Below are 27110 nucleotides of genomic sequence, written 5' to 3'. Positions count from 1 at the left end.
TGTGGCCCCTGAGCCTGGAAGGATAAGGACAGGGCAGGAGGGAGGGTTCAGAGTCACCCACTGGCTCAGGGACACCAGGTGGCTGGTGGCAGAACAGGAGCTGGGGTTGGGGGGTGGGCAGCTGCCTGCCCTCCACATGGCAGCTCTCAGCTGGGGACTTCCAGGGGCAATCAATCCTTATTGTGCTGCTGGCCTGATGAGGCACTGACAGGTACTTAATTTCACTTTCCTTGTAGGAGTGAGGTAATGTGCCAAACACAAAGCTCTCCATTTTTCTGACAACCTACAGAGTTTCTGCTTTCCCCGTCACCTGAAGGGAGGGACTGATGGGAGAGGAAATATATTAAATAGTTTGAGGCTTTGGTTTTTTTTTTGTTGTTGTTTTTTTTGGTTTTGTGTGTGGGTTTTTGTTTGTTTGTTTTTAACTTGTCCATAATCCAAATCCAATATCTGAGGCCTTGCCAAAAGCAGAAATTCTACAACTGACCCCAGCCAATGTGCAGGCATGATGAGTGGAGTGGCCAGCTGCATTTCCACAAAAGTTTCATTAAGTGCTTTCTGCCACGCTAGGAAGAGTGTTGTTTTCACAAAGTCACACTGAGTAGGACTGGTTCACCTCTTTGAGCCACTTTGTGTTTCAAAAGTGCAATGCATTCAATTTATGGCTGGTCTTCCATTGCTTATTCAAACAGCATTGCACCAATGCCCCTCCATGCCTCTCTGCCCAACAACATCAATAATAAATGACCAGGCATGGGAAGGCAGCTTTGGGTTCAAACCAGCAAGTGTGCTGGGGTAGGGGGCCTCCCCTGAGTGGGGGGTACACAGTGAATGGGAGCTGTAGCTTTCAATAATTCCCTCCCTGCAGAAAGGTCTCGTAAATATTTAATAAACTGCTGGCCCTTGCCATAGATGAGGTCTTATTAGCGAACTGGAGTGGCTTGAGGACAGGTATTGTGTCTGTTACTATAGCACCACCTTGCACAGGATCTCGGTGTGAAAGAGGCAGGGGAGGGGGGGAGGGAGGGAAGAAGAGAGGGAGGGATGCACTGAGGATGAGCCCCAGCGAGCCAGGCTGAGGTTTGCCTGTGGAGCAGGCAGCACCTCCTGCCCAGGGAGGCTGGCCTGAGCAGCACCTGCAGCTCCCAGCTGCAGCCCGGAGCCGCTGCCCCACGCAGGTACCGACAGCAGGTACCAGAGCTGCTCCCAGGGCCACGCCGAGCCCCTGAGTGCTTCTGGGGGGGCTTTGCTCCACAGCCTTTCCCTTCTGGATTTGCAAGATCTGACTTTTTTTTTAATTATTATTTTTTTACCCGCTCCTTTCTTGAGCAACTGGTTGTTGTTGCAGAGGTCACCGCGGGGACTGGTGGAGGCTCCCGGCTCTGGTGTTGGGAAATATGACAGCAGAAGTGAATGCTCGTTAACGTAAGGGATTTACTGAAGAAGAAAAACAAAATGCCTTTTAAAGGTCTTGGTTCACTGAAAGAAAGATTTTTTAACCCAGGAAAGGAAGAGGTGAAGAACACCATTAGCGAATCGCTGGGGAATCTGAGAAGGTAAAACCCAACAGAAAATTCCCAGACAGGTCCATTGATTCCATTTATAAAGAGAAATGCAGTATAGAAATAAAATGTATAAACACAAAGCAGACTACAGAGTTGCAAAATTAATATTTGAGTACAGAGAGTGAGATAGCTTGCTGTAAGACAGAAGATGTAAAAGGAGCAGTTACAACAGCAAATGAATGTAGATCATAGAATGTTTATATTAAACAGGAAAGGTGAAAATAAATTATGAAATAATGTTCTAATATTAAAAAGAGCTTGAAGAACTGTTTAATTAAAAAAACTTTAAATAATTAAGTGTGACTAATTCTGTGGTTTAACTTGCATGAGAAAAGGGAATAATTTAATGGGAATTAACACTCCCAGCGATGCCACTCTTGAAATTAGACTTAATGTTCTTAAATTACAGGTTTGGGGGTTTTAAAAACTTGTTCCAAATCAGTAAGAGAAAATGTATTGAATAGAGATGTGTATGTGTGAGTTTACTGACACTAGCAAATTAGAGAGAGAATAATGAGAAGCAGCTGTTTGCTATCAAAATCAGGGAAAAGATTTAAGATTTTCATCTTAACCTGATGGTTTTATGAACCAAGAAATGGAGGATTCTTATTTTTAGAGAAATGAAAATCTGATGTAAGAAATTACCAGTTTCATAAAGGAGAAGATACTTCTCATTTAAAGAGAAGCTTCTTTATGTTTTTAATGCCTACTGACAACACTTATTTGTGTAATCAACAGATGAGAGCCAGAGGGGTTAGTGGCATTTCTTTCATGCTTGATGTTGTGTTTTAAATCTTTGTGTTGATCAGGCCAATATTTTAACTGAAGGTGTTTCTAGTGGCTGAATTGCATTTGCTTTCATATCCACCCCTTTGCCTTCTATTGGGAATGCTATTTTGAGTCAAGAAATAATTCTTGGAATATCTAACCAAGCCTTCGACCACAAGAAAATGTGTAAGAATTTACACATATCATACTGCAGTTATTGTATTTCTTTATCATGTGAACAGACTATCTGTGTTCTACACAGTTTCTACTTAACTTTTTTTAATTTACAGTGTTACAGATGAAGCCTGATGTTTTGCTTTTTTTGTTTTGCTTTTACAATACACTACAGTAATTCCAGGAAATCTGTTTATCTTTTAGAACATTGATTCAATTCATTTATTCAGTGATAAATTCTATTTGCTGTGGGCTCTGCTGGTCAATTTGACCAAATACCTGTAAGGTTTGTATCTAGTGAATACGTGATGTGGCAGTACACTGGGCTCACCTTAGATTATCCAGATTGCTCTCCTCTTGTAGCCATGTATTAAAGCTGTCATGCCAGTTCCTACACAGTTGATAGTACAGACAGCCAACTTCAGCAACACTGCTCCTGAATCAAATTAACCCAAATATCACTTGAGATGCAAGCAAGTTTGATGAACTCAATTATTTCCTATTTTAAGCATAGGTATCTCAGAGCCTTCATTAGATGTACCAATCAGCAGAGGAAACAATCCAAACTATAAAATCTTTTTATTTTGTCTGCAGTCAGATCTAAGTAAGAATTGCTGCAACTTGAGCAGTCCTGTAGGAAATATGCAGTCATATTTGAAAGTTTCCATAAATGACTGAAACATGCATGTTTTTAATATGAACTTCATTCTCTACAGCTTAGTCTGCAAATGAGAGCCCACACTTGTGTTTTTATATGGTGGCATATATACCTGTATACCAGCTCCAACCTTGAATTTGCTATTCATCCAATCCAATTGACTTTAATGTGGTGAAAATCAGCAAAGAATTTGGTTTCTCTTCTAGCATTCATCATAATTTGATGAATTATTATAATGCACATCCTTGATTAAACCTCCAAGTGTGACTTCACTGACTGTGGTGTGTTGATGTCGAAACTGACAAAGTGGGTAGAAAAACATGTTTTAACTTTGGTAAATATGACTGGCCTATGCCTTCCTGCCACATTTCCTCTGTCTTGCAAACAAGAGAGAAGCAGCAAGAGCAGCTGCTCCATGGCAATTATCCACAGTCCAGCTCTAGTGCTAAAGCACAAGCAGCATAAAGCAGCTTACTGCCTCCTCACAGGTGTGCTTATTTGGTGGGTGCTGCAAAATAAGAGTCTGCTCACAGGAGGTGACTTTAGGCTGTCTGGATCCTGGAAGGGAGGCAGGGAAGACTGAACTGAGAGACCCAAGAGCCATCCTTTCTTTAGGCTGTTGGCAGCAGTTTAATTTGTGAGATCTTAGAAAATGTTTTAAAAAATGTTGTAAATGCTTTGTATAAATTATTTTAATGCAAAAGTGGTCTTTTTCTTGATTAATTTTATACAATGGCGCCATAAAAGAATTAGAGAATTCAAGGCTTGAGTGAATGAATATCAGAGTTGTGGCTCTGCCATCATTATGTTTCTCAGAAAAGAAAGATTTCATGCAGATCATCTTGACAAGCACAAACACTTTGGTCCTTCTGTGAACTTACTGCAGTCAAGGAAAAAGCCAAAGACTGAAGTAAGATCTTAAACTCTCCCTACTCCAAGGATTTCAGGAGTCCTGGACCAGCTAATGGCAGCTGTGGGCTTCTTGGTGAAGTGGGAGGTGTTTAAGTGGGTTTACAGCCCAATGGGCCATGCCACATGGCTGCTGTATGAAGTGCAGCCTTGATAGGTGTCATTCTGACTGCTGTAGATGTCCCTTGGTGAATTAGCCTAAATTGCTGAAAACTGCATCTTGAAGCAGTTGGGTGATAGACGCTTGCATTGGACGGGGCTCCTCTGACTGTGCTGGATCACGGAGTTATTCCTCTCAGATTTTCCCTTTGTGCAAAAGCAGGGGGAACTTAGTGCCTTCCATACTGTGCAGTGCTGTGAGCTGCAGACCCAGCTGATGCACGAGTTGTGCCTTTGTAGCACTGCTGGTGCCAGGGCACAGAGCACTGGTGCAGCGCTGCACCGCAGCGCCCCGGGGGCAAACATCCCTGCAGTGCTCTGCCACTGCACTGGGGACAGACTGCCCTGCAGCCCAGGAGTGCAGCACCTGGGCCATGCAGTCCCTCAGTGTCTGAGCCTTGTTGGGGGCTTCATGGAAATACCACGCAGAAACCAGCAAGAGAGGTCCCATGCCCTGAGTAACTCGAGAGAGTTTGGATATTTGTGCTGGGATTTGGTACCAATGCATCAAATACAGGATTTATTATAGAAAATTTTCACCTGGACAAATCCTCGAAGAATTAATAAAATCTTAGGAGATTGTATCTGCTTTTGGATTAATGATATTTTTTGGTAATTACTGTATATGTCTCTGAAGTTACGCAGAGATCATTGTAGTTACTGGATTTATAGGTGTGAGCTTTGAACATTGTGTATGATTGTGCTCCAGCTGCCACATCTGATGAAATCCATTCTACAATGTGTTTTACCACAACAGATATTAACATTTCCCTATTACTGTAGAATCAATGAATTTTTAATAAACAAAATGAAATTCTAGTACACCTAGAAAGAACTAATTCCTCTGCTAAAACCCCCTTAAATACAGAGTGCTGAATGTATATGTGCTTTAGGGATTTTATTTATTACTGATAGGGATATTTAAAATTTCTTTCATGCTTTCAAAATTCTGTATATGCCAGAGTAGGCATTCAATAAAAAAGAGAATTTTTGCATAAAGTTATTATGACATTTGGGCACAGAATATGGATGCAGATTCAAATAACTTAGCTCTTCTTACTTTCCAAATGTTGTACATTTGCTGAAAAAAGGAAAAACAGATCTAAGAAATGAACATTTCCTGTGCAGGAAAATGCACACCTGCATCTCCTGCATGAGGCTGATAATTAGAGGAGAGCACTGGCCCTGAAGCAGTTTTCTTCTAAGTCATTGGCCCACAACTAGTAAAAATTTTCACTGACACTACAAAAATACATGGATTAATTGGAAGATAAATTTCTCATAATTTCATGGAGTTGCCATATTTTCATTATGTACCTCTTCAATAAAGTAAGACCAAAAAAACAGTGCAGACACTGTGTAAACGTCTGCACTTCTCTAATACCTATGTGTTTGGACAGCTACTGAAAGATAGTTTTCTCCAAGACAAACCTGGTATAGAGGCATTGAAATTATCTCTGGGAGTAGTAAATAAACTGTGTGGATTTGGAGTGATGGATCAGTCCTCAACTTTCTTCTTTTCATTAGTCAAATACAATAGCAGAATAATTAACTTCTCTGCAGAGACAATATTGGCCCCTAGTTCTAGTCCTAGGTCACCACTTTTAGTACTGAATTTGGAGCAGAAGGATGTTTTCATTCCTATCTGAATTGACAGCCAGCTGAAAACATCCAGATGTTTTGGCTTTGCATGAAGTGTCTAATCTTTGCCAGCTGTCCAAAATAATGCAGCCCCTAAAGTCTAATGTCTGGTATATTTGGAAAATTGTTAATTGATTTAATTCCATCAATATCTTATATTCTGTTAGAGGAAGACAAATTATTTATTTTGGCTTGTTAATAACACTTTGTAGATGACAACAGTTCTAAAAAATAATTATTCAATTGTTTTTTAACTTCCTGAGGTCTTTATTTTTGGTATCTCATTCTGTTTACACTTGCCTCTATTAACACATAGAGAGAGCATAGAATATTGGTGTCTTATTTTTCAAGTGCCTGACTGAATTAGTGTCTGCACTCCCATTTCACTAACAAATGCTGTTTCCCTGCAGGTGAATCGTAAGATCTCCATCACCCCCAATAACACCACAGTAAGATCACATTTTCTATGTTACCTTGCTAGAATGGAAAGCCTCTGCTCCAGTCTGACAAAGAGCTAAGGATGTAACTTTGCAGTGAGCACTGGTTTGAGAAAAGAATTAAATAAAATAATCCCAGGAGTTCCCTTCTGGCCCAAAACACTGTGATTCTAGTGCTTCTTGAAAACGTGAGCTGATGGACTGTAGCATGCTTATTTTCTTTTTCCTAAGACTGTGGCTGAAATAATGGGTTTATATTGTGATGTAAAAAGGAATGATATGGTAAATGATGCTCCAGTTAGCTCTAGAGCCTAAAACTTTAAACCTTTACCTTAGACTTAAAGTAACTGGGAAAAGCAGTGATTTAACCAACACTGTCCCAAAAAACCCAACCCAGTCAGACATAGCCTATCCATGTATGCTCTGTCAGCTTTTGTTTATGTTGATTTTCATACTGAAAACTGATGTTTCAAATACATATCAAATACATACATTAGATTTCAAATACACTCAACTAGATGTGTGGAAGAAGGAAATAAGTTATTCCTTATCAGAAAATATTGAACGAAATAATCTCATCATTTTACATGGCAAGCTGGCTTCCTTTAGGTTAATTAACTTCATATTTTCACAGTGCTCCATGGCAGGCACAAAAAAAGCTGGATCCTGAGCTCAGTGCTTCAGGGTGATGCCAAAACTGAAAGGCTGATGATCAAGGCCTCTCTTAGTGAAGGCTTAACCTTAAGCTTATGGTTACTGTTCAGTGGGTTAGTCACAGCTAGCCACGTCCTTAAGTGTTTCAGCATGTCAGAAAAACCATAATCTGCATTTTAAAATAGACCTGGAAAGGTAATGTTAGAAAAGGAATTATTTAGCTCTGGTCTGGTGGGTGTGTCTAGTTCTTTCTTACCTCACCTTTCCTACCACAGACTTTGCCTGGTCCTGCAGCACGATGTTAATAGCCCTAATCAGACTGAGAGACCATTAAATTTTAATTGTGCTATCATGCAATTCCAGATTGCATGGAAGTGCCATTTCGTTTAACATGAATATCTCAGGTAGATTGCCTGTGGGAAAAGTAAAGGCTGGATATGCAAAGCCTGAGGAGCTGCACTCCTGTGTTAGTTGGTAGCTGATGGGCAAAGAACGTCTGGGTCTGTCTCTTTTGTGTCTTTAATAGGGGATCTGATGCCAGAGAGGTTTCTCCTCTGCTCTACAGCCCTGATTTTTGTCTCACAGGAGACAACAAATTCCAGGAAGTTTGGGGCTGAGTGAAGCCATGCTTTTTTTCTTGAAACATACTGGCAGCTCTGCTTAGTAAATCTAGTCAGAAATGATGGTTAATTTAAATGTAAATTTTCCAAAGAATCAATGGAACTCTATCACAACAGACCTCCAGTTAGATCTCATAGTTACGCTCACGAGTAGCCTGTGAGCATTGCTGCAGGTGGCTGTCTGGAAAAAGCGTGGTCACTGCTAACCTTTCACAGCCTGTCCAGCATCAGCTCACCTCACAACTGCCCGGAGACAAGCACCTCACAACCGGAGTTAGCCGGGGACCGGAGCATGGAGCTGTCCATCCACGTTTCAGCAAATTTTCCTGAGACGACGGGGCGCCTTCATTTTCCCTTCCCTCGTGTGTTTAGGAAGCTCGACGGCAGCGCCGTGGAGGAGGAGCCGCTGGAGCTGACGGCGGAGGGGCGGCCCGTGGCCGCGAGCGGCCGGCGGCCCGCGCGGTGCGAGTGCCAGTGCTGCGGCCTGCCCAAGCGCTACATCATCGCCATCATGAGCGGCCTGGGCTTCTGCATCTCCTTCGGCATCAGGTGCAACCTGGGCGTGGCCATCGTGGAGATGGTCAACAACAACACTGTCTATGTCGACGGAAAGCCAGAGCTGCGGGTGAGAAAACGTCTTCCTTTCACTGCTCCGAGCAGATCCCGCTGTGAAATCACCCAAATGCCACGCAGCAAAGTCCTGTGTAGACACAGATTAAAAAAGCAGAATGAGGGAGACACGTCAGTCTTGATGCGCGTAGATGTGCAGGCACTTAATTCCTATTTATGTGATGAAGTCACATTAAAAACCTTCAGGATCTGAGGATTTGCAGTGTCATAGAGAGGGTATAAGTACCTGAAATGAGAACTGAATTGGTTTGCCTGTCTCCCAGGTCGCCGATCTGTCAGTTGTAGACAGATTTTGCTGTGGTGGCAGAAGCTTTTGCTCTTTACTCTCTCTCAGGGAAATGTGCTCTGATGCTGCTGCAGAAGGAATTATCAATTATTTTATGTAGGGCTGCAGCCACTACATTCATATCAGTGGATAATTTTCGAGATCTTAAAGCAGTCACTGGCAATAAGGCATCTGGTTTTTGACAATGTAGATTGTTGTCTGGAGCTATTAAGAGCTGGGTGCCAAGCTGTTTTCAAATCTGCAGTGGATGGCATGTGCTCCACAGCAGATCCTACACAGCTTTATCAATGCACCCCAGGAGGTGCATTCAATCCATACCACAGCATTCCCCATCCTCCCTCAGTATTTGGCTGTGATATCAAGTGTCCCTTTATGGATTTTATGAAGTTAAATCTCTACATTTGCTCTACTTGTTGACTTTTTTTTGGATATATTTTGAATGTTTTTGGCCTAACAAATTCATAGGAATCTTGACTCTTGAATGAAATGCTGTGCAAATATTTATCAGCTTTTCTCCTGCATCTTTTAACTTTTGGTAAAGAAGAGTGCAGAAAATGTCTATCATAAATTTCCAATGTTAAAAGTATGCCTGTATCCATGACTCATGATCATGGGACCCATGCTTAGACTTCCTGCTGAATTTGTATTTATTCAGTCTAATCCCTGCTCCCCAGGGTCCTGCTGGGACTTCCAGGTTCTGTACTTAAGCAAGAGAAAGTATGTGCCTGCATAGGTTGGGAAGCTCAGAAGAGGTAATTTCAGAAAATGGGAGTAAATTTCTTCTCATAGCATTTGGGCATGAGCATCTCCTGAATCAGGAGGAACCTTCTTCCATATCTCATGGTGTTTCTGCCTTCAGAAATTAACACTACCTAGAAACTCAACTGGAAATTGCCAGTAGAAAGTTAGGTGTTTAAACAGAAGTGCTTCAGCACAGGAAAGTGGGACACATCAAAATGAGTGTTGATGGGGAAGGAAACCCTTTAGCCTTCTGTAAACATGTCTGGCTAATTAATGCCGTCTGGCTGTTGGTCAAACCATGAGCTGTTTTTCAGTTTGCTTCTTTTTGAGCAAAAAATCAATATAGTGGGAAAAACTGTTTTTCTTTTAACATGCAGAAAGGAATATTGTAAAAAGAGATGTCAGTGCTTATCACTACAGTTGCCGCTTCTCTCTGGTATTTTAGTGACAACTGGCTACTCTGGCATCACTTCTAACAAAAGATAAACTAGTCACTGGCTAGTGTTACCTGGTTTTATTTTTAGATTGCTTTGTCTTCAGATGTTCTCCCTGCCCCCAACTCTTTCCTGCTCCATGCCATTTCATGCTGACAGTGGATGATCAGAGTTGGGCCCTGACAGGGAGAGCCATGAACAAATCTGACCAGGAAGCAGATCAGCTCAAAGGATTTCAGCAGCCTTGATAATCTTGGGAAAATGGATGTGTCCATTGAAAGGTATCAGGTCCTTCTTATAACTCTGAGCAGTGTTGAAAGCAAAGGCTTCAAGCTGAAGGAGCCCAGGGGGAAGCAGTGGCAAGTGGCAAAGTTAAAGGTCCAGCATTAGCTGCTTTATGGCTGAAACCTTTCCCACTCCTAAGAGCAAAAGCAGTAATCTCAGGGGAATTGAACATCCTTTTGCCTTAACTGGGGGCTTTCAAGCTCAGCAGTCCTGAGCAGCCAGTGTAAAGAGGCTTGATTTGGAGCACGGGGTGGCTTCTGTGTGACTTCTAAGCAACTGTTACCTTACAATGAGTATGCTTTATCTTGCAGCATGTGTCCCATTTCCTTTACAGACAGCCCAATTCGACTGGGATCCAGAGACTGTAGGACTCATTCATGGCTCTTTTTTCTGGGGTTACATTGTGACACAAATTCCAGGAGGGTTCATCTCAAACAAATTGGCTGCTAACAGGTAAAAAACCAACAAGCAAAGGAATTAAGCTTTAGAGCCTGACAACTGTTTTACACTGTGTAAATGGGAATTATTAAAATAGCAAATTAGTGTTTCAGAAACGCACATCTGAAGCTGAAAATTCGGTATTTACCAAGAATTATTAATAATAATTAATAATAATAATTAATCAAAAATTATTTCAGAGGACAGGACATCCATTATGGGTCTATTGCTGATTTTTTCAATTTAACTTGTTCATCTCAAATATTTACACATTTCTTCTCTAAACAATAATGCTTTCTGGAGAGTTTAAGGAAAATCACACCTAATGCTTCCAACAATGGTCAAAACCAAACAATGGTTTTTCAGCAGTGTTTAGTCTTCCCCCTTTAACAGTTCACAGTCCCTGTGGACTGAAGCTCGGAATTAAGGAATTACAGAACTATTTATGATCTGAATTCACAAATCTATCCTCATGCACACAAATATCCTTGCCAAGGCTGGATACAGTACTGACTATAATTAAGATTGCATAGAACTTCTAATAGAGCCTCCTGATTTCTGCTTGGTGAAGTCTGAGAATCTGTACAAATATTTTTTTTTTATGATCAATGTGTTTGTCAAATTTTTTTTTATTCAACTGCTTTTGAAAATGTGAATAAGAAAAACTAGCTAATTTTGTCAATGTTAACTTTTATTTTGGACTTTACTTTAAAAGGTCTTCAGAACTTTGAATGTTATCACAAGAGAGAGAGTGGCTGTCTGAAGACAGCTGTTGTGAATGAGTTTATGAGATGTGCTTATTAAGGGTATTTGGGATCTACAGATTAAAATAAAAAAAGGATGGCTGGTACTAACTTCATTTTCTACAAACAAGATGTGACTTATCTACAAATAGTGTCAGAATTGGAAAGGGTCTTTAAAAGCAGTTTTTGCCCCAAATCAAAGTACTTTCCTTTCTGCATTCTGCAAAGAGCTGTGGGGGTTACAAGACTGCCTGAATGTTCTTCCCACCCATATGCTCTTGTGGAAATTTCTCCAGAACAGTCATCCCACAGAATTGCCCGGACTGTTCAGTCCCACTCTCCACTGTCCATAACAAAAGGTACTCAGAGTTTGGTTTGCACTGCTTCTTCAGCACTGCTCTCATCCTCAATTATTTATTTCTCTACCACGTAACAGTGCCTAGGCACAATATTTTTTTCCATCTGCCAAATAATATTTTTCCATAAGTCAAACAAATTAGCTAAGCTCAATAACTTCTCCAGCCTTTCTAGTCTTGCCACCAGCTTTTGCAGCAGAAGGGCTCCAAAACACAGATGTGCACACTGTTGGCTGAATAATTCAGCATATTATTAGTTCAGCTTTTGTTTCCTAATTTACTTGCAAACAGTAAAATAACCATGTTTGCACCATAACTAGATGTGTTCTGTCAGCAGTGTTTCTTTAAGTACAGGCTGTTCACAAGCACAGAAAGCTCTGCCTTTATTCCCGTGAGAGTTTCCAACTCAATCTAATGCTATACTATAATATCACACTATGGATTTGCCCATCATAACTGAGTTTAGGAGTAGAATTTGCTGAGGAACAAAAATAGCTCCAGAGCTGAGCTCAAAGAGAATTTCTATTTGCAGTAATAGGATTCACTAAGTCCATGTTTTTCCTTTATTCCTTGTTTACCCAACCAATTTCAGCTTAGGTAGGTTCACCAATGGTGCCAAGTTCCAGTTTCAGTTTCAGGGGTTATTTGCTAAGACACAGGGCAGGAAAACAGGGGTTCTGTGGCCAATGAACCTACCAGCTCTAGAAAGAGGAAAAACTTTCTTTTTTCTCAGCTGCACTCTGGAAATGAGATTCTATGCTAATACTGACCTTACAGATTTAGGTAAAGACTCCTTTGACACTTGTTTAAATTGTGCAACCTTGAACATATGTATGGATGACCTACCCCAGGCACTTCTCTAATGCATATAATTATCTGTAATAGTGAGGGATTAAAATGGATCTCATAATGGCTGAAAATATTGAGTGCTTTGTGGGTTTGCACCAAACCCTTCTAACACTATGTAATTTACTTATTACATTCACCCAAATTGATGTAGATCTGCATTCCACCAAAAAGTTCATCAACCATGTACTGACACCATCCCTTTAACTTAGTTATTATCCTCAAACATGCATCTAAATGTGATTTCAGAATTGTTTGGTGGATGCATGAAACACAAAGGCACCTCCTGATATCAGTTTTCAGTAAGGGCACCCTGCTGGGCAGAGGAGTCTGTAGCTGAAGAAGTCTGTTTTGATCCAAAGGTGGCAGCTGCCCAGGAATCGTGGTAGCGAGGACAGAAGAATATGTGAATGAGTTGAAAAAACCTGGAAAATTTCTTGTCAAAGTGGAGACAAACTTCTTTGGGATAAATGGCAGTGAATTGATGAAAAGATGCTGCCTCTGTGGAAACAATACTCAACTCTTTAAATAGTAGTATAAATGATGCATTTACAACCTAGGCATGTTAAGAGTTGGCATTAAAAGAAGTAGCAGAGATTGGAAATTCAGTCTTTAGAGATAGCTGTTTGGATAATTAAACATGTTCTTTTTGTTACAGTTTCTTCTTTCACATGGTTATTAATTCACATGCTTTGCTGCAGTTCCCTGAGTCAACAGTGTTATGATAACAGACCTGATATTCTATTAGTGGTAAAAAAGCAAAAGGCAGAAGTCTTTTCTTCAGGGATCACAACAGAGAGATAATACTTATTTCTCAGTTAAATGTTTACTTGGCTTTTAAAGCAGTCTCCTAAATGTCAAGATATGACTGTGGACTTTGTATTTCAATTCATATTTTCAGACTGGTTTCTGTGTAAATCAGTTCCTTTGTCACTTCTCTAAGTGACAAAGGAGCTGATTTATGTAGAAGCCTGCTAAGCTTCTTTGCTTTTGTGTTCATCTGTTTAGTGCTTTCTTGTCACTCAGATAATGAGCTCTCTAGGTGTGGGTTGTTGCTTTTGTCAATAGGTGTAGAGGATTTAGATAAAACAGTGTTGTTTTATCTGACTGTAAATTTTTCATGCTATAACACAACCATTAATCCTACTGTGAATAAGACCAGACACAAAAATAAAGTCGCTTATATTTCCTGCGAACAAGTTTTTTGAGACTGAAATGCAAACAATTTGAATACTTATTAAAAGAAAAAAAGAATAGCAACAATATATTTTAAAATAAGTTTATAAATATTTATAAAGTGGAACATGAAAACACTTCTGAAGAATAGATAATAATTGTATTCCCTTTCATGCTACTTTTCTCCGTAGGGTATTTGGTGCAGCTATCTTTCTGACATCTACACTGAACATGATCATCCCTTCTGCAGCAAGAGTGCATTATGGCTGTGTGATGTTTGTAAGGATTCTTCAAGGTTTGGTGGAGGTAGGCTCACACACCATTTTGGTCCTTTCAAACTGAGTTGATTATGAGATTTGGTTCCAGAAGTTGTAAGATCTCTTTCAATCAGGATTTCTCATCAATATACGGTTTTACTTGCTGCTCATTTTGAGGTATAATTTTTTAATTGTACTGATTTATATTTCTAAGTTTACTTAAAGTAAAGAAAAATGTATATTTCTGGTGCAGCAATTTTAGTTATTTCAGTTTTCCCGTGCCATCAAGTGCACATACTAACCAGTGTTTTTACCTCAGAACATATTACTATTCAGGTAATAGGTCATTCAGATTAGTGTGACATCTTCATACTCAAACAATCAAGTCTGTCCAGACTTTCCTTACCCTTCCTGTATCATTCCATGGTGACAAACAGCTAGGCAGTAGGGATAGCATCAGCAACTGCTTCAAGTGGAATGCAGAGAAAGCAAATCATGTGATGTGTGAAATGTCTGCCAGGGCGTCACGTACCCAGCCTGCCACGGGATGTGGAGTAAGTGGGCCCCGCCGCTGGAGAGAAGCAGGCTGGCTACCACTTCATTCTGTGGTGAGTCCATGGGCTTGTATGGTGCTTGTAAGCATGGATCCTGATTAGATTTATTTTATTAATTTCATTATTTGAAGGGAGCTGCACAGACACTCTGCCCTTTGCTACAATCACCTTGTACCCTAAGCTCAGGAACTTGTGAGTCCTTTTTTGTTTAATATGTCATCATTTTGTCATTTAAAGCCAACACTCTCATAATAAACTAAAATGGGTCGAGAGGTTCACATGAGAGAAATTATATTGTATTTTTTTATTTGCATCATCCTTAGAGACTCCATGTATTATACATACTCAATGGATGCTTCTAAAAAAGCACACCTTTAAAAATTATCTGAAATTATCTTCATTACTTTAGGCTGGTTGCTCAATATACTGCAGCAGAGGTGATGTGACTTCTTGCCAGCTGCTGCCCTCCTTCATTCTGTTTTGAGTTATGATCAGACATGTGCTTTGCTCTCTTCTCTGTGTCCCTTTCCAATGCTGACAGCTGAAGGTCTGTGCGAGAAAATGTTCAGTAAAGATGTAAAAGTCACAGGAAAAAAAAAATCTGTCCATCAGCAGTAGAGTTGTATGGCTGGGGAAAATAGAGCACTAAAAAAAATAATAAAAAAATAAAAGGAAGAGTGAAGCAAGTGGAAAAAACCCCGTGTTTGTATATTATGGGAATTTTATTTTTACTATAGATGGCTTCAGGTTTTAATTATTTAGGTGTTTTCACTTCCTGCAGAAGAAAAGACCCAAAGAAAGGCCTCTCCACTCTCAGTGCTCCCTCCATGTAATTCCTAGCATGGGATCTCTAGAGAAAGATCCATCCTTCAGCTCGACATCCATTTTAGTGGCTACAGGTCACTGATCTTGCACTTGAAAGGTGCATAGAAACAATGGAAAAATTAGGAAAATCCAGGTTAAGCAGGTTCCTGGTTTTTCTATGTACATTCTGGCCTACGGCTTTTCTGTAGGAAAGCTGTAGGAAAAATTAATTACATGAAGATGAAGGAAAAGGATTACTGTGAACCCTTGCAGAGAAGTATTTGCTAATGACTAGAGCATTAACAAATGTTTATTAACAAAAGATGTACTACTCTCAAAACCACAAGAATCGCATTTCCTAGAATAATTCAGAGCAACACTCCTCACATGTAAAGCCATTGGCACTGTCTTCCACTGAAACCTATTATCTAGATTGCACTTAAATACTCATCTCTTTCCACAAGACACTTAGAAATATATTTCACCAGTATTATGTATTTCCCAATCAGAAACCTTGGCACAGACCACATTTTTATCCTCTTTTTTCCCCCCTGTCAACATCTGCCTTTTGATTCCAGCTGTTTGTTTATGTTGTTAATATGAATTAAGCATGGTTACACAGACTCAGGGTTGGTTTGAACACCATCTCTGCTACCAGTGCTTGTGTGGTCATCGGTCTAGGGCCATGACAAGAGCCTCCCAACATATCTGCAGTCATCAGGATGAAGCTTCTGAAACTTGGTCCATTATCTTCTCCAAAACTCACCTCCCACACCACAGTGCCAGGTGGGATTTCCCTCTCAAGAGCATACATATAGCTTATGCCTCTGCTGTCGTCTGTCATCAGTCTTGGGTTTGCAATTCCTATTTCCCTGCAGGGCACCACTCTGCAAAATGAGCCTGGTGACTCATGAGGGGTCAGTGCTTCCTGTCACCCCAGTCTAAATTCTGCAACTTCCATCCCATTCTCAAAGTTCATAAAAAGTCAGTCAAACACATCCCTCCAGTTCTGCTCTCATGAGCACCTGTCTGGATCATCTGCTCAGAAAGCTGGGCCCCCACCCCTACCACAGCTGACATGTTTCACTGATCTGTTTTCTCCTCAGGGTCTTACGCAGGTGCAGTGGTGGCCATGCCCCTGGCAGGTGTGCTGGTACAGTACATAGGATGGTCATCAGTCTTTTATATTTATGGTGAGTTGCCTAATATGAAGGTCATCTGCCACTAGATCAGTACTGCCAGGCATTTACTAAAACCTGTCCAACAAGGATGGATCAAAGTTATTTTGATGAATGAAGAGGTTGCAAATGGGTGCTCCAATTTATTCCCTACTTATTGCAGATTCTGAGAGCTTTCATTTCATAATCATCTGTTACAAAAGGCTGTAAAATTTTAATGACCAGGCTGCAGCCCAAGATCACTCAATGACAGGATTGGATGTGGCTGCAAACGTTGCTCCACAGCACAAACACTTGTGTGGGACTGCCCCAGAGCGCACACTAACAGCAAAAGTTGCAGCAAATGCTGCTGACAGGGAGCCAAATGGAAAACTTCTGCCCTGAGAAATCTTCCCTATGCTGTCCGCCTTTAATAAAGCAGTGTCACCTTTACAAAGTGGTCCCATGGGTATGGCCTGGTGGCTGATCTGTGGTGCCTCATTCTTCCCCTCACAGTGTATGGCAGAGGTGGCTACAACCAGCCTTGCACATCAGCAGCCCAGTTAAAGTGGGTTTTCTCTGTCTTCCCTGGAAATACAGGACACAGCACAAGATTTGCCATTTCCATCTTACAGTGAAGTCCCTTCATGCAGATTCCCACCACTTTATGGCCCATCTGCTTTTTTTTTTTTTCCCCCTAGGTTCTACAGAGAGTTTTCTTCTTGCCTTTTCTTTGCCCCATGCATAATGTAATAAAAGTAACAAAATACTCAAATGCTTTGCAAGCAGGCATACAATATGCACAGAGTTAGTTGCCATATTTTGTTATTTCCTGGGCATAATTTCCTTGCAGGTTTTGTTTAACTGGCACTTGAAATAAACGCCAAGGCTTGCAGATACTGAAGTGTAGCTTTATTGGCTTTGAACACCAAGTTGCTTTTCCTGCCTCTTCAGGAATGTTTGGGATTGTTTGGTACGTGTTTTGGCTGCTTCACGCCTATGAGAGCCCTGCTGTGCATCCAACAATAACCAGTGAAGAAAGGATATACATAGAAACAAGTATAGGAGAAGGAGCCAGCCTAGCTAATGCAAGTGTAAGTAAAAAAAAGGCTTTCCTTGTAGTCATTTGTGAGGACTTTGCAGAAGATCAGCATATGACTGGATGGATACTGTTAGCTGAACTAGGGGCTTTTCCTTTCAAGATAATTGCGGAATCAGGCTCTTGCAGCTGGACTGGATGAGGAAAACTCGTAATGCTGTTTAAGCTCTTGGCTTGTTGAGCTTCTCTGATTTAGGGAGGGAAGGGATGGGTTTGAGGGGGGTTACCACACATTCTGGTCTCCTGCTCTTGAGTAACTGTCATGCTTGTTCTAAAAAATATTCATGGATTTAGCTAAATAAGAATTTGACTCCAGATATTAAATTATCCAGTGGCCTTTTGAACTCCTATTAAGGATGATTGCAAATCTAATAGCTTAAGGACTGGGTTTCTGCCCTGCTCTTTCCCACAGCAACTCAGATCCTTTGAGACTTCTCATCCTCTCTCTGAGAAGATCCCGGAAACTCTGATTTAAAACCTATTTTCCCATCAAACTTCCCTTTGTTCCCTTAGGCAACTTTTTTTGCCAGTAGTGAAAAACAAAGGTGTTTCTTGTTCATTATTAGCTTTTAGTTTTGAACACTCTGGAGCAAAGTAACTATAGGTTTTTCCTCTACATGTTTTGGATAACAGCCTTGCTAGGAGTGTAAAATACCAGACTGTCTTTTTGGGCATGTATCTGAAATTTGGCTGATCAAGGCTTGGCTGGAGACACACACACACACACACACACACACACACACACACACAGACACACACTTGTTCCAGGTCATGGATTTTCCTTGCAGCATGATGGTTTTTCTGCAGAGGAAACTGGTACCAAGTTCCTGGGTGCATGCACAACTGCAGGTGTATGGTGGCCCGTAGAACACAATTAACATTTTTTTCAAAAAGAAGGAGAATATCATTGTGTATTGCCATAGCCACAGATTTCAGCTTCTGATTGGAATTCTATTAAAAATCAATAGGTCTCTGAAGTATGTTTCCTGCTGTATGGAGTATTGGAGCATAACACTAATTGAAAATGCCAAAAAAGCAAGTTACAGAAATTAAATTCTCTACCACAGGCCTTTTTTTTTCTGAATTAAATGAATTAGGTTGAAGCAGGTAGCTGCTTGTTGCTGCACTACTGCATGTGTCTTAGCCTGTACAACCCTTATTTCCAACTCCTTTCTGTGTCTCAAACTGCATCATGCCAAAACGTGGGGAATGGCACAAGGTTTTCTCTAGTTTTCTTTGATTCTTTTACTGATCCTGTTATCCCGCTAGCAGGATTCCAGAAGACCTCATGTATTTCAGTAAGCAGGACAATAGCAGTGCAGTATCCACCTTTAACATCCCAACTTCTAAGAAAATTTCTCTACCTTGTTTTTGCCAGCAATTCATGAGATATATTTCACTTGCATTTTAAGTGATCTGCGATGTAAGTTGTATGCAATGTATGTAATAGACTTGATAATAAAAGATACTGGTTCTTTATTTTGCCTCTATCTACCCAATTTTTTTGGGTTTTTTCCCCCTAGAAATTTAGTACTCCATGGAAGAGATTTTTCACTTCAATGCCAGTTTATGCAATCATTGTGGCAAACTTCTGCAGAAGCTGGACCTTCTATTTGCTCCTTATAAGTCAGCCTGCTTACTTTGAAGAAGTCTTTGGATTTGCAATAAGCAAGGTAAATGTCTGAGAATAAGCAGTGGCCTAGGAGATGCAGCAGGGGGGGTTTAGGTTGAACATCAGGAAGGATTTCTTCACTGAAAGGGTGGTTAAATATTGGAATGGTCTGCCCAGAGAGGAGGTGAACATCATACCTAGAGATGTTAAAGACATAGCTGGGCATGGCACTTAGTGCTATGGTTTGGTTATTTGAGGAGAACCAGATAGACATGGAATCATTACAGGAGATTATTCCCAGTATTTGGCATGACATAATTCTGCTGACCTGATAGAAATAAAAGTATGTGAGCATGAAATTATTAGAAAAAGGAAAGAATGGAGATGTTATTTTGGGTAATAGTTGATTAAAAGCCCCCTCATATTATGAAAAACCACTAAGTAAATAGAAATGTGCATTTTGTTTAGTGTTGACTATTCAGAATTTAACCAGGTAATTTTTATCCTCTTCTTGATTTTTGTGACTTTTCATTAGCAATGAAGATCAAATTCTTTATATTCTGTGCCACCACCATTTCATTAAAATCAGAATTGTTACACTTCCTCTACGGAGCATGAATGAGGAATACAGAAGAATTGTTTTAGAAAAGTTTTAAAAACTCTTTCATTTAGCAAACATACTTGCTTTGTGGTAATTATTTTCAAGCAAGTCAAAGGCTGATAACAAAGAACATCATTATTTATCTGTTCTGGGAGCACTGTGTGCCCAGCTTCTGCAAGAGAAGCAATGGCTGTGCCATGGTAGCAATGACAGTCCAAATGTAAGTACAGCATGGAGATGAAGAGGAATATTAAGAAAAAGTCCATCTATTTATTCTGAGCTGCTTTTCATTAATGCTAGTTCCATCTCTGTGAACCTCACTAATTTAAAACCAGTGTAAAACCAGCTGTCAATGTAACGAGGTTGCACACTGCTGAAAGTAAACTCGAACTTCTCTCTAAATTACTTCTTCAAAGAAAAGCTTCTAGAAGATGACATGCTGATCACTAAAACTCTGTCTCAGGGGTTGTACTGAGTCTGATCCTATTTGAGATCTTCATTAATGACCTGGAAGATGCAGCAGAGTGTACCCTCAGCAGGTTTGCAGATGACACAAAACTAGGAGTAGTGGCTGCTACACTGCAGGGTTGTGCTGCTGTACAGAGGAGCCCTGGCAGGCTGGTGAAGCAGGCTGACAGGCTGACAGGACCCTCATGGAGCCCAATAAGGGAACCTGTAAAGCCCTGCACCTGGGGAGGAACAAGCCCATGCACCAGTACGGTCCTGGAAAGCAGCTTAGCAGAAAAGGACCTGGGGGTCCTGCTGAGCGCCAGGCTGGACATGAGCCAGCAGTGTGTCCTGGCAGTAAAGACTAATGGTATCCTGGGCTGCATCATGCAAAGGCCACCAGGTAAAAGGAGGTGATCTTTCCCCTCTACACAGCACTGGTGAGGGCACACCTGAAGTACTGTGTCCAGTTCCAGGCTCCACAGTACAAGAGAGATATGGACAGACTGGAGAGAGTCCAATGAAGGAATGGAAATATTTCTCCTACGAGAAAAGGCTGAGAGAGCTAGGACTGTTTAGCCAGGAGAAGAGAAGGCTCAGCAGGGTTCTCATCCGTATGTACACATATCTGAGTGTGTAAAGAAGATGAAAATAGGCTCTTTTCAGTAGTGCTCTGGGCACAAACTGAAACATGGGAGGTTCCTTCTGAACGTGAGGAAACACTTTTTTGCTGTGAGGAGGACTGTGTACTGGAACAGGCTCCTCAGAGTCCTCAGATCCTTTGATCTCCATTGCTTATGAAAAGTCACAAAAATCAAGAAGGGGATAAAAATTACCTGGTTACCTGGTTGTGGAATCTCCATCCTTGGAGATACTCAGGAGCTGTCTGGACAACATTTCTGGGAATCATTCTCTGTGCAATCCAGCTTGAGCAGAAGGAGGCTTCTTCCAATCTCAACAATTCTGTGATTCTGGGAAAATGAAAAAAAAAAAGATTATTTAATTATTTGTAAAATTATTTCATGATGTCAGGTTTTATGCTGCATGGTCTTCAGTCCCTGTGCAAAATGCAGGTGCTTCCTTCCTTTACACAGAGGCAGGAAGCAGGGATTGATTTGTTGTTCAGGAAGGAGGTCCTTGAGAACATGAATAACAAAAATATAAAAACACAGTTGAAAACCAAGATAAAGCACTCCAGTATCAGGACACAAATGACAGGGCTTTGTGATGTCTGCAATTGAATTTAATATGAACAGTCTCCCATGCAACTCTAAAGAGAAACCATGAGTACTTGGGATATTGCATGGCATTTCTAAGGTGAGATTCTCACTTGTGCTGTGGTTTCTCCTCCTGGCCCACAAGATGTTTTCTCCCTCACCCAGTTTTGAGCATTGGCTGTAATTAGATAAAGTGATCCAGGGGAAAAGAGGTGAAGAATCATTATGGTTCCTGTTCTCTTGCCTCTAAATCTTGAAGGAGAAATGACAGTTAAGCACACATTTGTCTAATTGCAGGTTGGCCTTTTGTCAGCAGTTCCTCACATGGTCATGACAATCATTGTGCCCATTGGAGGGCAACTAGCTGACTTCTTACGGAGCAGGAAGATCTTAACCACTACCACTGTAAGGAAGGTCATGAACTGTGGAGGTACTATTGGATTCTGAAAATATGGCATTTCAATTGTGTGCTGCAGTCAGTGCAAGTATCATAGTTTTGCCCATGTTTGATTGTAACAAGAGACAATGTACTCAATATTGCATTTATAGCTGGTTAATCTGAAGTGTCAAGTGGAGAACTGATGCCTCATGACATAAATACTTACTCATATGAGCATGCTTTAAAAAAGGGAGGAGACAAGAAGTCTGGTTAATAATTGAACAGGCAATAGAATAGTATGATCAAATGGGCCTCAACCTGCAAACTCATACAAAGTGAACCCTGTACCATGGTGCTGGAGAGACCCTTTTCCAGTGGATGTGTTCTTGAAGTAACTGGCCATGTTGCCATTTGCTACTCCCAGCAGAGCCCACTGACAAGTTTAGGCTGGAAGGTTTAGGGTGGGGGTAAAAAGTAGGATGAACAGGAAAATTTTAACTCAGCACAAAATCATTTGGTTCCAATTCTGTCACTGAACTGAAAAATCAGTGACATGTAGGATTGGTACTGAATTAGAGAAAAGATTTCAAGCCAGACAGCCTGTGGAGTAGTTAGTTGCCCACTGCCAATTGCTGGCTTGCATTATTTATAGATGGCACGGGCTCCTAGAAATAGAGATGCCTGCAGCCAGTGATGGCATATAACTTGGCTATGCATCTTCAGAAAGGATGGTGAAATTCATTGTATTTTCAGGGCATATTAATAGTGTCATTAAAACAACAAAACAGAAGGATTGTAATGTTACATATTAGAAAATATTAAGTTCCAATAATGGCAGAGACTGGAAGTTCCCTGTGATGCTCAGGGATGTCCTGTTGTGTTGATAACAGAGTTGAATGTAAAACACTATTTTGTTCCATTTACCAAGAACTTCTTGTATCACTACAACCATGAGAAACTAAAGGCAAGTGTTCTTCTTCTTTCTCTCAAATGTTTGTGGGTTTGTGAATTTTTCTGCCCTTTGCACATACTCACTTTCTCAATTGTCTTCCAAACAGTTGGTGAAGTTAATTCACTGTATTCACTGAGCACTGTAATGCTCAGTGAATACAGTGAATTAACTTCACCAACTGTTTGGGTCATGTATACAGCAGTGAATGAGGAGTAAAAAATAATATATTCTCAAACAATAACTATACAAATACTTCTGCAAATGCACAAAGCTCCCAGTTGTATTCAAGAATAGCTAAAAGATACAAAATAATTTTCTCTCATTTTAAGCTTCTACTCTGGATAATGCTTATTAGTATTTTCATGGCAACTAGAAATTTAAATGTAATTCATTCTCATGTGTTTCATTGGAAGGCTTTGGGATGGAAGCAACCTTGCTTTTGGTGGTTGGTTATTCTCACACAAAAGGTGTGGCTATTTCCTTTCTGGTGTTAGCAGTAGGCTTCAGTGGCTTTGCAATTTCAGGTAAGAATTAAACTTATTCTTGCTTTTACTATTCATGATAAAATTGATGCTATTATCCTCACTGTTCTTACTGTCATAATTTCTATTATTTATTTTGCTCTCAATGTGGCAGCTTATGGGGTGTTTGTTATTTCTTCCCATATCAGAACTAATTTACTTCACTGTCTATGAAACATGTTGCATACAATTCCTGAAGCTTTGAAAAGAACCTGCTCTTTATTGATCCCAATTTACATCAGCTTTATGCTGTTATTTTCTAATATACTTTTACACTGTCAGTCACCTTTTCATCCTGTTTATCTGTATGCCTAAAAGGAAAGAGAGACAGACAGAGAGACGGAGAGAGAGAGAGAGCATTAATCTGCAGTGAGTAGTTGCACAAAGGCTATCAGTTGCAATTCTGTCCCCAACCCTAGCACCCGATTTCTGCTTCCTATGTCAGCCCTCTCTCTGTTGTATCCTACATCCAGCCCTTCTCCAGAAGTTGTTTCTAACGCTTCCATGAGTCTCACCCACGTTTTGTAGTCTCAAGCTGTTTTGTGGCACAATCAGTACCAGCATCACTGAAAAAAAACTCCTTTCACTGTGAAGATTAGAGATTTTCTGAAGAAGATTGAAGATCTTCCAAGAAGACTGCCAAGAACGTGGATCTATTGAACAAAATTGACCAGCAAAGTAACTGCTGGTCTTCAGTTATTTCAGGATTCTGCAGATGGGAAGTGGTTTTGCTGCTCAGTTACGAGGTGCTTGGATAGCTGGTCATTTCTATCAATCAGCTTTTACTGCAGGACTTTCCCAGTAGTCTATTTCTTACCTTATTTATTACCTCCCACTTGGAATTAATTGTCACTTCTTGCAATCTACCATAGTTAACGTGACTAATTTTCATTACCTAAGGAATGATAAATATCTGAGCTGATATTTAGTATTTGTTTTTATTTCTTAATAAAATATGTGCTCAGAAGACACGCTACAGTGAGAATAATTGTTTTTCCTACTGGTTTATATTCTATTTTTTTATTACGTTGTTAAACTCTGTTAAACCACTCATGTGGTTAAAATACCGAAAGAAATGAATTAAAAACACTACTACATAAATAAAAAGATAGAAGACATTTCACTAATTTGAGGTGTTGATTCCTTAATTAAAAATATTTGCCAAGTTCACTGTTCCAGTATGAGAAAATGGAAAGTATAGACACTTTAGGCAGGGCCAAACTAAACTTTATTTTCTATACAACATAATCTTCAGAGGTGCAGTAGGGAGGCTGCTAACATTTTCAGTCTTCAGCCAGAATGGCAGTAGATAGCCCTGTTGGCCTGGTAGTGCAGTGCTGTACAGCTGGCTGTTTCTCTCATTTTTTGTAGGCTTCAATGTGAATCACTTGGACATAGCCCCTCGTTATGCCAGCATTCTCATGGGGATCTCCAACGGCGTGGGGACGCTGTCGGGAATGGTGTGCCCACTCATCGTTGGTGCAATGACAAAGCATAAGGTAACATTTCTCCATGTTTTCTAGGAAAAGGGATAGGTAATGCAACAAATTTAAGACATTTCAAAGATTCCTGGGGATACTATTCCATCATTGGTCTCTGCAGATGCTTTTTGTTTGTCTTAAACATTCACTTTTTAAATACCACTACCGCTATTATAACTAATTATCACTGTAGGCAGACATTGTTAAATACCACCTGAGTGTGAGTCTCTGTAGTATCTCCATACAACTGTGCAATGCTTACAGGGCCTGGAAAACTCCTCTGCAATGCATCCATACTCTCACGGTAGAGTTTCTAAGCAAACATTGATCTACAATAATATTTGTGTAGTTCTTAGAGAAATTCCTGCATTTCCAACTCCACAAATATTTCACATGCAAGAGAGAAACTTTACTGTGAGGAAAAAAGCAAAGAAACCTAAGTTTTAATATATTTGCTGTAGTTATATATATTAAAAAAAAATCTTTGCAATGGTTCTCATAAGTTGCTCTGTCTTCAGCATCAGGAATCAAACGGTGCTCACAGTCATTCCTCAATATGTGCTAATTAATGGCATAATTTGGAGGGTGATATTTCTTATTACTGGAAACTTAATGAGACCTGCACCATTCTTTCAGACCCGTGAAGAATGGCAGAACGTCTTTCTGATTGCAGCCCTGGTGCATTACAGTGGTGTGATATTCTACGCTCTCTTTGCCTCTGGGGAGAAGCAGGAATGGGCTGACCCCGAAAACCTCAGTGAAGAGAAATGTGGCATAATTGATCAGGATGAACTGGCAGAAGAAACAGAGATGAACAATGAAACTTTTGTAAGTCCAAAGAAAACGTATGGTGCTACCAGTCAAAATAGTGAAGTACAGAGAAGGGAATGGAAGAAGCAAAAGCAAGTAACTCAAGACATGGAGGAACAGACTTCTTACCATTATGAAAATGGAAATTTTCAAGATTTGTCTTAACACTTGAAACTGTAAGATTTGTATAGCAGCTACTCCCATGACTCCTGCCTAGCTGCCCCAAATCATCAGGTATTCACATTTATTGTCTTATTCCATTACATAACATCTGGCCACATGGCTACATTTGAGGGGTGATAGTTCCCTCTCCATGGTGTGTAAGAAGCTAACAACAGTAGGACTGGGATAAGTGATCCTAAATCCTCTCCCAGACATTGTATGACCGTGGGAGAGCTTCTGTGCCAGTTAAATGACCAGCCCTGGCAGGGCTCCTGCTTGATGCAAGCTGTAGAGCTTACTGTAGGAGCAAGGAGTTCCCTCATCATCTCATCTGAGCAGAGAAAGGACAAGTGATACCAGATGGTGGATCCACGGTGATCTGTGTAATCCCTGGGTCTCCAGTGGTGTCACAGTCTGTGGTAAGCAGCCCTGCTTTGCCTTTTTAGGTTTCCTGTAGGGTGGCATTTGAATTGCTTAATCCATGTCAAACTGCAAGCTCAAGCTGAAAGATCAGAGCTGAGGGAAAAGCAGATTTCTGACTGTAGGCTGTAATTAATTACTAATGGTCACTCAACAAGAGGAAGAGGAACATGTGGCAGAGGTGGCACAGGATTGCTTCAACAGTTCCTAGAAACTGATTGGCAGATATCTTTATGTGCACACCCCACAGAGTATGGATAAGACCATAAAATGGATACTTGTAAAATTTCTCCCCCTCCAAAGATTTTGTGCTGGCATGAGATAATTTTGAATACAAAATCATTGTTAGTGATGCAATATTAATAATCCTTATGAAAGGAAATCTTAGCCCTGTTTTGATTAGGATTCTCACTCAATTCATCATTGTGAAGTAATTTGAATATATTTTTCTAGTATTATACTGATAGAGCTCCTGCTCTCATCACCAATAGTACTTGTTTAGGTGAACAAGCTTACTTACAGGAATATTTAGTTCTGGATCTGTAACTTTTCAATGCCTCAGTCTTGTTCTTGCTATGAATGAAGCACTGTACCATTTGAGAGTTAACAGGGTACCTATGTATAAAAGTAATTATCCTCTGCCATTGGTATACAATTGACAATATAAAGTGGCTTTAGCCTTTTTCTACCATTTTTAGAATCAAACATTGGAGCATGCTGTATCATCTCAGTTAACTGCGACTCAGAGACTCATTGTGGCATTAATACTCTTTTCAGAATGGATAATTTCAGTAAGATGTGATTTAATTTGTCTCTCATTATGACTACTGCCTCATTAAATTCAAGTGAAAGCTAACCTGTCTAGCCTGCGCTGTGCTTTGTGATGTTTCAGTGTTATTGTTCTCGTGTACCGCGTGCAGCCACTGTGATGCACGCAAGATCTGAACATTTCTCAGATGCATTTTGCTACTTTATTGAAGTGCAATTGAATAGCATGTGTGCAATTACGCTTGTACATTCATTTGAATCCATGGATGATTTCTCTTCCCTACAAACAGGTGTATTGGTAAGTTAGCTGTTCTCTGTTCATGTCTCTTGTGTCTCTTCTACTCAGCAA

The 27110-nt window shown here is 40.4% G+C and overlaps 1 protein-coding gene across 1 annotated transcript; it reads left to right on the top strand.

Moving 5' to 3' along the window:
* The first annotated feature begins 1280 nt into the window (after positions 1-1280).
* On the top strand, positions 1281-26854 carry SLC17A8 (solute carrier family 17 member 8). The gene is made up of 12 exons (XM_059846703.1): positions 1281-1556; positions 7958-8210; positions 10296-10414; positions 13712-13826; positions 14298-14385; positions 16242-16328; positions 17247-17386; positions 18915-19064; positions 21566-21698; positions 23013-23123; positions 24492-24619; positions 25238-26854. The coding sequence occupies exons 1-12, from the start codon at positions 1414-1416 to the stop codon at positions 25574-25576; spliced, it is 1806 nt and encodes a 601-aa protein (XP_059702686.1). The 5' UTR covers positions 1281-1413; the 3' UTR covers positions 25577-26854.
* Positions 26855-27110: the final 256 nt, after the last annotated feature.

The sequence above is a fragment of the Haemorhous mexicanus genome, chromosome 5 (assembly GCF_027477595.1).
Source record: "Haemorhous mexicanus isolate bHaeMex1 chromosome 5, bHaeMex1.pri, whole genome shotgun sequence".
In the NCBI taxonomy this organism is placed as follows: domain Eukaryota; kingdom Metazoa; phylum Chordata; class Aves; order Passeriformes; family Fringillidae; genus Haemorhous; species Haemorhous mexicanus.
The sequence above is the reverse complement of the archived record's forward strand: the minus strand, read 5'-3'. Positions and strand labels throughout refer to the sequence as shown.